Below are 16091 nucleotides of genomic sequence, written 5' to 3'. Positions count from 1 at the left end.
GACCCCGGCGGGCAGGGGTGCTGTTCCACATGTGAGTGCCCATGTGTACCTGGGAGGGGGGAAGAGAGGAGAGGAGGGAGAAAAAAAGGGGAGAGAGAAGAAGGTAGAAGCTGAATAGTTGAATCTGTCTCAACTCATATCCCAACACTCGACAGGGCAAGTGGCCGCAATGTCTATTCTTATTACCTGCCCGACAGTGGGAAAGGTAACAAGAGCTGTCCACTCCAGTCCGCTGGTAATAAGGTGTCTGCTCTCTGTAGCCCTGGGCCGCCTTTCCTCTGCCTGGGCAAGGATGCCTTACTTACTCCTTTTTTATTACCTGTATTTAGCTTATAATGGCCTCAAGCAAGCCAGTCAGTCACAGATAGCTCCTTTCAGGGTGAGAATTGTTATGTCCACTCTCATTGCCATGGTAAGTATTGCATCTGACACCTTTTACCCTGTAAATGTCCTTTTCAGATGGGAAGAAAGTGCCTCTCACTGATTGCCCATTGGAGGGCCTGCGCGTGGAGAGAAAAAGCCAGAAAGTAATTATTCATTTCACATTACTGGCCGCAATCTCCAGAGAAATACTCTGTCAACAGAAAAATGTACACAGTAAGAGTGTTCAACTGTTGCTCTAGAACTTAAGCATATTTGCTTTCTTTCCAACACATATCAGTAGGAAATGTTGTATGATCAATTATCATAATACCCATTAGCCGAGCGGTGACGTTACCGTTTTTAGAAAGACAAGCCACGCTGGACTGCAGAGTTATGAAAAAACAGATGCCAACGCTGAGGAGAACTGTAATTATTAAGTGATACGGGCAGCACACAGGCCACATGGAGGTCTTTAATCAATACTCCATGGCAACGCTGTGCTGTCTGACTTGGTAGGTAAAGCAATTCATTTGGTGCACTTAGCGAGTCAACAGGACTAGGCCGCCGCTTCGCTTAGGTACCAAATTATTCAATGCACTCTGACATTCGGCAAGCTGCAGCCTGCCCCAGTCCCTGCCGTGATCCTGACCTGCACGGACACCCACATTTCTCCAGATCAGTCACATGCAACAGGTTCCCTTTCGAGAACCGTCTCCCTGACTGTCTGGACTGAAGACTCTGGGAACGTACCTTACTAAGAGTCAGCAGCCAAGAGAGAAAGAGGGTGGCTAGGGTGGGTCTGGGTGAGGTACAGGTGGAGGGAGGTACCTTAAGATTGCCTTTTGTTGTGAAAGCTCTCCCACAAATAGTGCAAGCAAAGGGTTTCTCTCCAGTGTGAGTTCTCTCGTGAATCTGCAGGGCACTCGATGAGGAGAAGGTCTTGCCACACGTGTTGCAGTAGTGCTGTTTGGGGGTCCTCCTGGGCAGAGCTGGGAGCAGAACTGGGGACGTGGCGGACGATGACAGAGGCCCCGAAGGGACGTGACTGGTGGGGGTGTCCTTACTGTCCTGAGGAGTCACATGCACGAAGCCGTTGACCTCTGTCTTGATGAGAGACGCCAACGAGTTGGCGGGAATCACCGCCGAGTTCTGATTGGGGCCAAGGTTGGAACTGGGCTCAAAGAGCTGTGATGGTAGATCTCGCATCTGATGTGTCAACATGTGTTGCTTCAAATTACCCTTGGTGGAAAAGCCACGATTGCAGACTGTGCAAATAAATGGTCTCTCTTTGGTATGACTTCTGTAGTGAATGTCCAAGGCACTCTGACAAGCAAAGGTTTTGCCACAAATGTCGCAAGCAGTGTTTTTAAATTTACCCCGGTCTCTGAAAGGGAAGAGGATCCCCAAAGAGTCTTCTTTGATGATTTTCTCTGTGTGACTAGATGTCAAATCCAAAGCCCCACCGTTCACTGGGGTGGGAGACAGACCATTGGCAAAGTCGCTTGCCCCTGCTCTCTGCGGCTTCTCCTCGGCGCTGGGTGACTTGTGGAATTCCTGGGTGCTGTTCGATGGGGACAGAGCCTGCATGGAGGAGGTAGACTCTGAGATGGCCGGGCTGCCAGCACTTTGGCTCTCCATGTCACCACCCACCGAGGACGAATCGTTGGTCAGGACGTCCCCCTCAACGGAACCGTTCTCCACTGACTTCAGGCTGGCCTGCAGCTGCTCTGCCAGGCCGGCATTGATCATCTTCATCTGATTTTCCAAAGCAGCGATGCTCGACATCTCTAGAGGCAAAGGCGAGGAAGACAGGCTGTCTTGGGACGCATCCGCGGACTTGGGCGTGTCCGGGATGCTGCCCTCAGGACAGTCTTCCATGTTTTCATCGGAGAAGTTGTCTAGGTCATCAAAATTTTTCTCATCAAAGGAGCCCGTGTCCGACTCCATGGACTCGGGGTAGCTGTCAGGGACCGGGGTGTTGGGGATCTGGCCCCCCATGTGCATTCGGATGTGCTGCTGTAGGACGACAGCGTTCGTGAACTTCTTCTGGCAGATGGGGCAGGAATGCTGGACTCTGAGCGGGGGCATAGCACGATGGACGCTGTAATGGGTTTTCAGGTTCCCTTTCGTGGTGAAAGCCCGGCCACAGATCTTACACTTAAAGGGCCTCTCCCCGGTGTGGGTGCGGTAGTGCATCTTCAAGGCGCTCTGACAACTGAGGACCCGGTGGCAGATGATGCACTCATTGGGGTCAGTGGCCTTCTTGTCAATGTTTTCGACCAGCTGCTGAAGCTTGGATGTCTCTGAGGCCTGGGCCGAGTCCAAGAGTCCCCCAAAAGGGAACTTCGCCTTGAACTGCTCGGACATGAGCGGCAACAAAGGGTTGGTGAAAGTCGAGGCACCGCCTGGGCCAACGTCGGATGCTAGGGAGCTCAGCACGCCAGTGCTCACGGTTGGGGCTGAGCTGGGGACCACGCCGCTCTCTTCGCTTTTGCCACTGGAGGGGGGCCCAGTGGAACCTTCCGCTTCCTCTGGGAGCCCACCTGGGTTTCTCGAGGCCGGCTCGGGAGCCCCGGAGTCACTTTTGACGGAGCCCGGGGGGCTGGCGGCAGAATGGCTGATGGGGATGGGGGCTGGCTCTTCGGTCTTGATGAAGGGGGTGAGGCTCGGGAGGGTCGGGGGCAACGGCAGGCCGACTGAAGTGGTCAGAGTGGGCAGGACCGGTTTGGTGTCTAGCCAGCTGGTGACCGGCTTTTCTGGAGGAATGGACATGCCGTAGGGGATGCCGGTACTGGTCGGGATGTTGTCCAAATGCTCAGGCACGGGATAGGGGTTCATCTGGATGTGAGGGTATTTCTCTTTGTGGCGCTGAAAGTGGACTTTGAGGTTCCCCTTGGTGGAGAACCTGTTCCCGCAGATGTTGCACTTGAACGGCCTCTCTCCAGTGTGGGAACGGAGGTGGATCTGCAAGGCACTGTCGCTTCCGAAGACCTTCGCACAGAACCTGCACTTGTGTTTGAAGAAGGCCTCGTCCGAAGCGCTTTTTGCTTCGAAGGCAGTGACATTTGGTGGCTTGCTTTTTCTTTGCTGGGCCAAGGCAGACAAGGGGTTTAAATCCTCTGCCGTCGTTCCGATGTTGGGCAAAGGGCTGGGGAAAACCGAGTTAGCAGGGGCCGGCTGAGGTAGAAGTGGATTAGATGCAGGACTCAATAGACTGCTTATTGCAAAAGCTGGTGAGGAGGATGCCGAGACTGCGGGGCTGCCGGCATGGGCATGGGAGGCACCCGCGCTCGAAGCCACTTTTTCCGAGGATGGGGTGGGAACTGCCGCCGCCAATATGTGAACGCTGGGGGAAGAGCCGCTGTGGGGTGGACCGATGGTGTTGCCAGAACTGCTCTGAGGTAGCTGGATGGGGGGGAGCTGTTTCACACCGCTGATGCTGGCAGATTGGCTAGCGAGGCTCTGTGCTAACCCAGCTGCTGCCGCCAGCTGCTGAGATAAATGGGAGCTGAGTGTGGACAAGGGGTTGGCAGATGTTCGTACAGTACCTGGAGAAGGACTAGAAGATGTTGGCAAGTCTGTGTTCTGAGAAGCCAACAGCAATATTTGGTGACGAATCTGTTCGATCAGTTGCAGCTGATGGATCTGCTGCTGCTGCAGAGCTAAGAGCTGCTCCATCAGGGCCGGGACGGCCAGCTTGCCTCCGGAGGCCCCATTGCACCTCGCTTCCTGGGAGAACTGGGCCACCGCCACCTTGGTGCTCTGGAGGTTCTCAATGATGACATTGCTGTTGATCACGGAGAAGTTGCCCAGTGTTGTCAGGTCCCCGAGTTGAGGTAGAGAGGTTGTGATCGCTGAGGTACCTGGGCAGGAGCTGCCGCTGCTGCAGCTTGGGGGGGCACTGCTGTCACCACCGCTGCTCAGGGGGCCGCTGGCGCCTTTGTTGGCCACCGGGTCCTCCACCTCCATGGACTCTTCCCTGTCCGGTCCATGGGGTTCCACCAGGTCACTGCAGTCTCCTTGCTCTGTTTTGTTAGCTGTGTTGTTCATCTGTTCCTCGGGATGATCTGGAGCCGGGCTGGGGGAGAAGGTTTCAGGTGGGGACGCTGGACTTTCATTTACAATTAAAACGAGTTGGTTTTTAGTGCAGTTCTTCTTGTGGAGCAAAAGATCTGACAATTCAAAGAACTCGGCGCAGCACCGGCCGCAGACGTGGGCATCCTTGCTCTTAGTGGTGCGGTTGGGTTGACCCTTCTCTGTGTCTCCTGCAAACGTCCAAAGGAGCAGGGTTAGCGAGTGAGCCAGGACACCCAGACATCCATGACTTCAAAAAAAAGAGAAAGGGGTTGATCAACTCTTTTCTCCCTGCAAAACTCAAAACTGTGGCCCCTGAAAAACAATCAATATTCCCTAAGAACAATCATGATTAAAATTTTTAGGCTGTTGGAGGACTTCCTATCAATCTGGTATCTCCGAGAGCCAGGACCTTCAGGTAATCCATCAAGATATAAAATACTGCGAACTGCAGACATTGGTGCATAATGAAATTCCATAGCAAAATATTGATTTCCAATATTTTATACACGTTATTGTCTACTCATCCAGAGACGGTCCAGCCACCATCCTGAGGACTTATTAGGCTCTTGAGTTTCTGTCAACCTTATTCATTTTTAACTGATTCAAAGATATCTGTGACAGTTTGTTCTGTCACTAAACTAATTTGTAGTCATTCAGGTTCCAATCAGTGGTTGACAAGGGGGAAAAAAAATGCATATCACCAAGCTGAAGACTGACAACTTGAAAATCACCTCCAGTCCCTACCTAGAACCTGAGCTACGTCTGATCCGTGACAAGCACACTTTAGCCACATCAGTAAGAAATCCTCCAGACCACTCAAGACTCAGTTGAATACAAGAGAAAGCAACGTGCAACACACACACACACACACACACACACACACACACGAGAGAAACACAATGATCATAATCCGTTACAAGGCCTGCCTGGCACCTATATATCACCCTGTGGCATGTTTATTTTTAAAATTAAAGAATGCGACTGTGGCTACCATCCCGCTAATCAAGGAATATATGCCACTATGCTCCAAATGGCAACATTATGCCTCTAAATATTTCAACAAAAGTGCTCTTTCTATGTATAAAAACTGGCACAGGATTTACATTTCTGATTAAACATCAACTTAAAGAAAGATGTGCAGTTAAGGGGAAGTGAAGAATAATTCTTGGTTTCCAGTTTGGAAATGCTTTGCAATTCTCCTTGTCTGAATGCCTTTAAAAACAGTTTGCTCTTAACTGTTATCAATTGTTTAACAGATTGTCCTGAACCTTTCATTATAAAATCCCTTTATTTCGTGTTTGTTTCCACTGGTTGCTCAGATTTCTTCTCACTAAGATCCATTTTAAACATAAAAATCTCCAACTCCAAGCTAACATCCTATTCAAAGACAGGATGGCGTCCCATTGTTTGCCCAGCATGGGGAACACCAACTTCTGTTGTACAAATGGTGTGTGGTCATCTCCGAAGGCTGTGAAAAAAAAAAAAAAAAAAACTGTTTAATTCAAGGATTACCTCCCTGTGTGCTTTTCTGCAGAACTGAATCAGATAATAGTTAGTTTCCATGACTTCCAAATTGAATCTCCCAGAAAACTTGCAGGGGGAAAAAAAAAAAAACTAATTGCAAATATGAATAAACGCAAAATCAAAATGCTGCTTTTTCAGTAAACTTAGAGTTGACTCAAAAGAGCCTGCCATTTGCCTCTTTGTAGTAAACATCAAAAAAAAAAAAAAAAAAGGAAAAAGAAAAGCTTGAGTAGTTTTGCATTCCAGAAAATATAATTAATACCCAAATACTAACTTCTGAAAATTCCTTAACTCTGTTTGCCTTGAGTGATACCACAGTTGATTAGAAGCCCTGTTAAAGTATGCCAAATGTATGCGCACTTTATTCACTGGGAGGGTTATTTGAGTAGCTAAGTTATACTTAACAAGCTAGCTTTCCTAATACCCATCTTTTAATCTCCGCAAGGGTATAGTGCAAAATGCATTAACAATACCAAACAAATCTTGGTTGGAGCAGAAAATACCAATAATGATTCAGTTTTAATTTAATGTTTAATCATTCTAATTGGCACAGGATTCCTCTGCACATTCAAGGTGCTGTTTGAAGCCCTTTCTGTCTCTCTCCCTGCTTTAAAATAATGTAAACAAAATACGCTAAAGTTATGTTGCTTAACTTGGGATGAAAATAATGTGACAAAAATTCTGTTTAAAGTTTCTTATTTTGACAACCAATTTTAAATGATGCATCCATTTCAGATGCTTATTTTAAACTAGGAAATGCAATTCCTAATATATTCAACCGAAATGTTATTTCTTTCTCTTTGCACATTTCCATATGTAATGGTTATGTTTCCATCTACTTTTACAGCCAATTATGAAGGAACAAAAGCTATTCTGTTTGTTCACACATTTTCAACAAAATGCATTAAAACTATTATGTCAGCATGTTCTATTAAGCTCTGCATTCAGTGGAAAATACTTTTCAACCAGCTCACATTTATCAAAACATAAAGCCACTTTAAAACACAGTTTTGCTTGGTCAGCTGGGCTTAGACAAATAATGACAGATTCAGAACTAAATAACTAGCAAGGGAAATCAGAAAACTGACTTCATCAATTGTACACATTACAATGCAGTTGCTTCAAATATTTAGCACATCTGTGCTCACGATTAAAGGGCATTTTTTAATTCTTTATAACTTGCAAACATCTGATATTCTCATAATATAGAGAGAAAATAAAAACGTTACTTTACAGGATTTAGCTGATTATTACTTTCCTGTGCTCCAATTCTGCATTTCTGCTGTTTCAAGACTCACTTGAGAATTTTCAAGTTTTTCGACCTGAACAGTTTTACATTTAGGGTTGTGCTAACTGGATGGAAAATATAGGCATTTAAAAATAAGTGCCTGCCTTCTAAGAAAGAGACTGTGTTTAAAAAAAGCTGCCCATATTTTAGCTTAGATTTTCACATTTTAATAAGCTGACATTTGATCTCACTGTAGAGTCAACTAATTTAATTTCCTGATGTTTATGAACACCAAAAAAAAAAATCCTGATATCTATTTTGATTTATTTCAAAAGCAGGTGTCGCTACACTATAATGATTCTTAACTTTAAATCTGCCTTCTGAACAGAATTCCAATGAAACAGCTTTATATATAAAAAAAAAAAGACAAAACATGAGGACTAGTTTGAATCTTTAACTACCAAAGGAAATATTTTAAGTTGTAATAAGATATATACACACACACACACACAAACATGTTCTAATTCATTTTTCTGACCATTTGCTATCTTGCATGTCTCTCAATAATCTGTTACACAGGATTGCAACTGGTGACCCCCTTATAGTAAATACAGTTGCCTTGTTCCCTGTACTATGGTGAAAACAATATTCCAGTTCCTCTTCTATGGATTTTGCATACAAATTAATTTTGTAATCGTGGTCATATAGAAAAATTTAAGAAGTAGTGGTTTTCTAAGTATGTACACACAAAAAGACATTTGGAATTTTCTGGGTTTCTTTTCCCCACTCTGGGTCAGGAGAGGAGGTGATCTTATAGCTCCAGCCAATGTATATGAAAATCCCAGATGTTTTAGTTCCCATTGTACTGTTTAGGTTCTTCATGCCCATTTCAAATGTGTCAGTTTTCATCATCTGAACTAAACATTGCAGAACAGGAGACAGAAAATTGAAGTGTTCCAGTGTATCTGTCTGCTGAGAAAACAAAAATACAACTATGCCCCACACTGAAAGGTTTAGCCAGCCAGGAAAACAAAACAAAACAAAACAACACAACAGCCCTACTGTACCACGTTGAGTTTTGTTTTTTGGAGCTCCCCGGAAAGACCCTTCACTTTACTTCCCATTATCTTCAGATCACATTAACATTTTTAATAAAACCTCACAAGACTGTGATTTTGGAACCTATCATTTTAACTGGCTGTTCCTTTTTGTAGACCAATTTCGAAAGGCTATCACAAACATTTTTGATTGATTGGTCTTTTCTCTTGTTTTCTTTCTCTTTCACAGACCTGGGAAAAACCTGCATCCGAATGTCCAGCCTAAGATTCCAAAGCAATTTTCAACACCGCCACATATGCTCTGCATATTTTCTGTAATGTCTTAAGTTTCCTCTATGGGATATGCAACCACATGACACATTTTACTGGCCCCCTTCAAGTCCCCTCACTGTTCTGACTGGGATTAGCGTATTCTTGAGGGGAAGAATACAAGGGAAAATCTCTGAAAAAATAACAACACGGACAAGACAGTCCTTTGAAAATCGTGATACCAGCCCACCTAATGTACACAATAAATGAAAGGGGAAAATGTCTTCCCCTTGGATGAATCAAACTGAACACTAGATGGGGTTCCAGTTGCAAGGGTTTGTTCAAAAACTTCTTTGTGGCTTTCCTCTTCCAGTGACGCGTAAAAGAGACTGCTTAAGGCGAGATCTAAACTTTGACTACATAAACATTGGCAAAGGCACAAGAAACTAAATCCCTGTTGTTTGAGGGTAAAACTGAGCTATGGGAACTACCTGTCAATCTTCCCCTTTGGGGGTCTGGCATCTGAGGGTGACAGGGGAATAAGGTTAGGAAAAGAAGCCAAGCTGATAAGGTGAAACTAAAATAAACTTCGAACTTCCTGCTAAGTGACTAGCAAGACTCAATTTGGGGGTCACTGGGAAGATTCTGAAGGACATATTATGATCTGGACCTTGTCACCTCTGCATGGGAGGAGGCTAGCAAAGGTTAAAACAGCTCGACACATCTAGGTTTTCCAAAGCCTGGCACACCGACTTTTTTTCTTTTGGAGGGGGAGGGGTGCTGGTTCTTGGGATAATTTACCATCTCCTTCGTTCAACTGCTCAGTGACTGCCGTTTTGGTAATCTAAGAATATTTGGGAAGACTGGGCTAGCTGTATCAGGAGGTACCTTAGAAAAACCGAATTAAGTCTACAGAAGGAATTAGTTCTGGTTACTCCACTGAGTTTGGCTTTTCCCAATTTCAAAAAAACTGAACTGCTGGTCTAAGTCTCCCCCAGCTTTTTGGTAAGATCTCTGCGTTAAAAGTTTGGGTTTCTGCTTTCTAAAGGACTGTGGGTCAAGACAACTTGCTACCTGCGAAAGTAGAAAGAAATGAAATAAAGTCCCCAAAGAATAACCTATAAATTGGCACTCGTGCCTATAAACCATAGGTGAAACTGGATGTAAAATCACAAAACATTCGGTATCACAAATCCACTTTAACACACGCTTTCTCGTGTCCATCCACCCTTCGCTTGTTTGTGTGTTTGTCACATTTTTGGAAGTATGTACAGCCTGCAGCAAATCCCCCCTCAAACAGTTTGCATTTTCTCAACCAGAATCTTCCATTATGCCACAAACTTAAAATAGGCCTGATTAAACATGAGTACTTTCCAACTGCCTTATCGTGCAGGTGTCGGTTTTTCAAAAAAAGCAATTAATTACAGTTCTCTCTAACCTTTGGGCCCAGAAATCAATGTGTTGCCATTAAGCTGCTCACAATGAGTAAATTACTTTGGTAAATAATAGAATTTCATTATTAATATAAATAAAAGGAATTTTTATGATACTTTATATGAGAGGCAGGGTGTTATCTCCAGTTTATGATGCTTTTATCTTTCTTCCAATATGATCTTTTCCTTGAAAAAGCTGGGCACCGAAATCCTTTCTTAATAGATGAATGGAGTCTGAGTGGGCCATCCATGTAGTTCCAGGAATCTTAAAAACACTACCCAAAGAAGAAAAACCCAACACACACACACACACACACACACACCCCTCTGAAATCCAAATCTCTAGTAAAGAACCCACATATAAAATCAGTAGATTCTAATGTGTCCGTTCCTCAGAATTATTTATCTCGGTAAATAATTTTCCCAATGGCAGTCATCTTTCTACAAGTAATTCGAGACTTGTTGAATATCATTTAAGAGACAAGTAAGGTGCCAAAATCTTGGTTTCATAGGAAACAGAAAAATCCCCCAGTTTATTTTAGGGTTTTATAGCTGCACCAAAAGTAGAATTAAAATATGAACATCATAAGACTGACCAAATAATCTTGTTTTCTTGAACTTGTTCCGATGAAGTTATCCTCGGGGCTGCTGAGCCTGGCTGGGATTTTCTTTGTATGCGCGCACACACTTAAACACACACAGGCGTGACATGCGGCACGGCAAGCCTGGCTGCTCCCAGCCTTGGGAGTCGCTCCTTTAGCGCTCTGGTAACTGGGGTCTACAAACTTTTCTAGGTCCCACTCTGGGCCGAGGTCACGAAATTGGATGTGCCAGCATCTGCTAAGGGCACCGCCGACTAGATTTCACTTGGTATGTTCAACATTTCATTTGCCATATTGTAAGCCCATCTCAAGATAGAAAAAAAAAAGTAACCACATTGTTTAAGGAAAGGTTTATCTTCTAAAAATTTAACAATTTTGTGTATATTAAAACAAACAAACAAACAAACCCGCAAACCAAAAAACAGAACCCGACAGACAACTCTTGGAAGTGTATTTTCTGGGTGGATAGAAGAATGGGTTGCTGAATATACTGCATGAAAGGTGGTGACTTTTTAAAGGTAACTTGGAGACAAGTCATGATCTCTCAGTTCTCTGCATCTCACAACTATTCCCAAATAAAAAGAACTGGAGTGTGTAAGGCCCTCCTGCAAATCAGACATGGAGGAGGATTAGTTGTGTACTAATATTATTACAACATACTAAATCCTGTAACCCTATTACAAAATCTACCCTCTAGGCAGCTTCTCCTAAACTTATTGTTCAACCATGTAAAAACAGTCATAATCTAAAACCATTACAACTGGAGAAAAGGAGGGGGGTAGGGAGAGGTGAGAAAGGGGGCTGGGAGGGGAGTGTTTCCTACGGTGCCCCTAACAGTTTACTGCCTCTTAGGACAATGAACCAGCTTTTGGGGATAAAAAAGAAAGAAAAAAGAAAGGAAGGAAGGAAGGGAAAAAGTAAAGGGAAAAAAGAAAGAAAGGAAACTTGATTCAGTGACTTAACTAACTTACCTCAAAGCTCAAATAAACTAAAAAAAAAAAAAAAAAGTCCTAATAAATAATAATGGTCAGAGGTAGTGAACTCCTTTTATGCTATCGCTTTATGAGAAGCCTTAACTATTAAAAACTCTGGATTCAGAAGGCGACAGGAAAAAGGCAAAGATCTAGCAAGCATCAATTCTCTGGGAAGCCCGAGCCTTTATTTTTTCTTTTTTGAAAATATAGAAAATCAGTACACATTTATTTTTTTAAAAAAAGACTTAAAGAACTCTTGTCTCTCCCCCCATGAGGTTTGGTCCTCTACAAACTGTTAACTTTAACAGTATTATTGTGATGAAGGTCTCACCAGAAACTTTAGGAAAGATGGGTGTGGGAGTGAGATGCAGAAGAGACCAGCTGAGAAAACCCAGAAAAATACCGAGGCAGCGGCCTCGGGTAATTTCACCTCACTCTACCTCGACTACCCGGTCTCGCCTGGGGTGGAAAGCGGGGATCAGGGGTTCTTCTCAGCGGACTGAGAAATCGCAGAGGCTCTGGGTAAGGCTTGAAGCTCCAGAAAGTACTGGGGTGGAGGGAGCAAATATTGTAAACAAATTCCTTAATCGGTCTCTGTTCTCCCCAATTTCTTAAGGGACCCCCCACGCCAGGAGTCCCCTTTCAGGACAGTCGGGGTTTAGGGGGTGGGAGTCCCTTCGCTTCTCTGCCTGGGTTCTGGGCGGGTCCCTGCGCCCCAGCTCTGCTGAGAAGCAGGCCTCTCAGGAAGGACCCCGGGGACCTCGAGGTCCGGGCGGCCGCAGAGTTTAGGGGACAGAGGTGCCGACCAAAGGGCACGCTTCGGAGCCCTATCGGGGTCCCGTTCCCTCCTCCACACCCCAAAATGATGCCCGGGACTGGAGCATCCCGAGAGGCATCCCGAGTCGCGGAGACCGCTTGGAGGTTGCCCCTCGTCCTTCCGCAGCCGAGGGGCGAGCATTGTGCCCGGGGAACCCAGCCCGAGCGCCGCTCCATCGCCTCTGGCCCTGGGCCTGGGAGCTCGGAGGCCCCTAAAGTGAAACACCTTTAAGAATAAGGAAGGATTCGAGGTGTCCTCCCTCTGTACCCCCGATTCCCTGCCCGGATCTCTCCCACTCTCGGCCTTAGCTCCCTAACACAAACTTTGTTCTGGACTTGTTCGTTCCCTTCGGGACCCCTCAGCTGTCGTCTCCATCGTAAGAAGCTAGTGCCTCTGTTTTAGGGGGATTCTCTCGTGGCTAGATAGCACCCCAGCTCTGAGAAAACGACCCTTACTACTCCTGGAAGTACAAGGTACCACGATCCTCAGCGGGAGCCAACCGAGTTTAAAGATTTCTTGGGGGCGCGGGGGATGCATGTGTTGGGAGAAGAGATGCTGGGATAAACTTGGGTAGCCGGACCCCGACACTTTCCCCCGTCTGCCGGCACTCAGTCTGGGGAGCATCCAGCTGCAAAGGGCACTCTCCACTCCGGCCTCCACCCTGGTGTGTCAGGCACGGGCGCCCCAACACAGGTCCCCATCTTCTTGCAGCTCCGAACTCCCAAAGGCACCCCATTCCGCGGTGCGGGCCCAGGAGGAGTGGGAGTGTTGGGGGGAGGAGGAGCGCGGCGCAGGGAGCTCCCCCCACGTTCCGAGTTGAGCCCAGAGCACAAAGTAAACTTCCTTCCCTCAGGCAGCAGGGCCAGGGCGGCGGAGGCCAGGCCGGGGCCCCGGGCGCGGGCCGGGAAGCGCGTGGAGCCCCGCGCAGGCAGGGGCCGACGGCCTCTGCCCGCACCCGCGTCCCGCCGGGCACCCGGGCCCCTGCCGCAGCTTAGCGGGTTCCGGGCTCCGCTCCCCGGAAAAGCCGGGACGGAGAAGCAAGGCCGGCGTGCCCTCTTTCCTCCCCATAGGAGGACCCAACAACTCCGGAAAGATCCTGCCGGGAGAAGTGTTTGCTTTCCCCCGTTGCAAGGGGGGAAGCCCAGCAAAGGCAAATTGAAAATTAAAAAGAAAAAAAAAATCGCGAAGTCGAAAAGGCGATTCGGGACGCGGCGGCGGCGCCGCGGCCGGGCGGTGGGCGCAGGGGTCAGCCGCGTGTGCGTGGGTGCGAGTGCGAGTGCGCGTGAGTGTGAGTGCGAGTGCGTGTGTGCGCGTGTGTGTGTCCGCGGCACGGTCCGGAGCACTCACCATCTCGCCGGGGGAGCGAGGCCACTTCGGGGTCGGATTGGAAATGTTGAGGCTTCGCTTGCTTCCTCCGCGACATGCTGGCTCAAACATCAGCTGGGGCAGAATAAAAAATTACTAAAAAAAAATCTTCTCAAAATTACGGAAATCGAGCGGCGGCGGCGGCGGCGGCTCCCCCCGCCCGCCGGCCCGCCCGCCCCCTCCCCGGCTCCCCGGCCCCGGGCGCAGCGCGCATGTGTCCTGCTATAATTATGATTATCAATAATGCATTGCGATTAATCATAGAGGGGCTCTTTGAAAGGCGATTGGCACCGGGCCAGCGCTATTCAAACCCGCTCGCCTTAATCAATTAGTTCGTGATTTGCTGCAGACCCCTGTCTCTCCGCGCGCTGGCCCAATAAGCCGGCCGCGGGGCTGGCTCTGCGCGCCGCGCCGCCCGACACTGGGTTAACCCTCTTCGCGACCGCCAGGGACTCCACGGCCGGGCCGCCGGGGGCCTGCCTCCTCGCCTCTGCGCACCAGGCGCCCCGGCCTGAGCCCCCCTCCCTCCCTCGGCCCCCCCATCCCGGGCTGGGCCGACCCAAATTAGCATGCCCTCCCCGGAATTAAACCTCCCCGGGTGGGGGGTGGGGCCGGGCGGCGGGGCCTGGGGACCCGGGCTGCAGGCGCGCGGCGAACTTCCCAACTCCGGCGCTAGGCGCGCCGGCCCGCGGGGGGAGGGAGTCCCGTGGCGGGATTTGGGGGGAGGAAGTCCCGTTTCTTGAGTGTTTCTTCGTTTCTTTAAGAGCTACCAGAAAGCAGCCCACCCCCACACCTATTAAAAAAAAAAAATAAGCGAGTGGGGAAGAGCCAGCCCCACGCCGGTCCGCCTCCCGCCCGCGGCCAGGCCTCCCTCCCGCTCGCCGCCTGGCTCGGCGCTCCTCCGCCCCGAGTTCTCCATCCCCTGGATCCCGGGCTCGCGGGGCGCGGAGAAGAGGACCAAGGAAAGGTTTGGGAACATGACGGGTTTGGGGCTTTGGGGGGGAGGGGCAGCTCTCCCGCCACCCCGATCCTCCTCAAAGGGCCCCGATCCTCCAGCCTCTCGCTTGCTCCCTCGCTCCCTTTCTCTACCTCGGACATTCCCAGGACAATTAGGGCTGAAGTTTTCGGGAGAAGCGGCCCCGAGCCCGTGGGATAAGGGGGCGGCCCGGCTCCGCCCAGGACCCCTCCCGGACCTCCCCCTCGGCTGCCCGGGTTGGCTGCAGGGTGCGTCACTCCGCGGGGAGGCGGCGGCGGCCGTGGCGCCGCAGATCCCGGGGCGGGCGGCGAGCGGGGACCGGCCTGGGATCCGAGTTCAGCTCCAGCCGGGGGGAGGGGAGGGGCCGCCGCTTACCCAGCACGCTGCAACCCTCCCCTGGCCGCTGGAGGCGCGGGCCTGCCCCGCCGGGCTCCGGGCAAGGCCAGTCCCCGGGACCCCTGGGCTCCCCGACCTGGGGGAGGGGGCCGTACCCCAGGCTCCTGGCGAGGTGGCCGAGCTGAGCCGGGAGTGAGAGGGGGGGTCCTTGTCCGCAGCAGCCTGGCCCGGCAGAAGCTCGCCTCCACCTCTCAGGCACTTGCCGACAGCGGCGCCCAAACTTTTCGCACCAGGTCCATCTCCCCAGGCTGGGATGCAGCCTCCCCACCCGAGCCCCAGAGCCCGGAATGGGGATCCCGGGGCCCGTACTCCCTCCGCTGGGCTCGGGCGCCCGCGAACCTGAGGTTCAGTCCTCGTCTCAGTCTAGCTCTTCCCCCTCGCGCCTCAGGGTCTCCTCGCTCCAAGGTTCCCGAAGTCCTGCGCCCGAGGGACAAACTAAACTTCGGTTGAGTAATGGGGAGGAGGGGGGTGCAGATACACAATCCCTGCCCTATCTCGCGATCGGGAAAGGAGAGGGCTCATAAGGACGCCCCAATTCGGGAGCGCCCTGGAGTCTGGAGAGGAACACAGTCGGTTCGCGCGAAGTGGGCACCAATCTTCGGGTAGAGTTTCGGGTACTCCAGACCCTACTGCGCGCCCCCATGAATCTCTCTAGCTTCTTTGCGCCCCCCTCTTTTTTTAAAACCTAGATCTTTTGTGTGCGGGTGAATGTTTCTGTTTTCCTCCTGGCGACTTTATTTTTCTTGGTATAACTTCTCCTTTCTTTCTCCTTGTTCGCCCTTTCTTCACCTTTTCTCCCGCTTATTTTTCCTCTCTTCTGCCCTCGCTCGGTTCCTAACACACACGCGCACACACACACACACACCCTCTGCTCCTCGCTCTTTCTCCCCAGGTCCTGTTGGTTACAGTAGATTTTGATAAAAAGACAAACGAAGCCATCAGTGGGGCTGATGTTGAAGAATGAAGATAATAATGTTTCCATAGGTGGTGCTTCAAATGCCATTATTTCTCACTGAATATTTAAAGAGA

The 16091-nt window shown here is 49.2% G+C and overlaps 1 protein-coding gene across 1 annotated transcript in view; it reads right to left on the bottom strand.

Moving 5' to 3' along the window:
- Window positions 1–13748, bottom strand: part of SALL1 (spalt like transcription factor 1) — a gene marked incomplete at both ends in the record, with an annotated part of 14306 nt that extends 558 nt beyond the window's left edge. The window contains 3 exons of the mRNA XM_079724058.1: window positions 4–49; window positions 1192–4628; window positions 13673–13748. Coding sequence (XP_079580184.1) covers window positions 4–49; window positions 1192–4628; window positions 13673–13748 — 3559 coding nt within the window. The remainder of the gene's footprint in view (window positions 1–3; window positions 50–1191; window positions 4629–13672) is intronic.
- Between the last annotated feature and the right edge of the window lie 2343 nt (window positions 13749–16091).

The sequence above is a fragment of the Hyperoodon ampullatus genome (genome assembly GCF_949752795.1).
Source record: "Hyperoodon ampullatus genome assembly, chromosome: 18".
NCBI classification, from domain to species: domain Eukaryota; kingdom Metazoa; phylum Chordata; class Mammalia; order Artiodactyla; family Ziphiidae; genus Hyperoodon; species Hyperoodon ampullatus.
The sequence above is the reverse complement of the archived record's forward strand: the minus strand, read 5'-3'. Positions and strand labels throughout refer to the sequence as shown.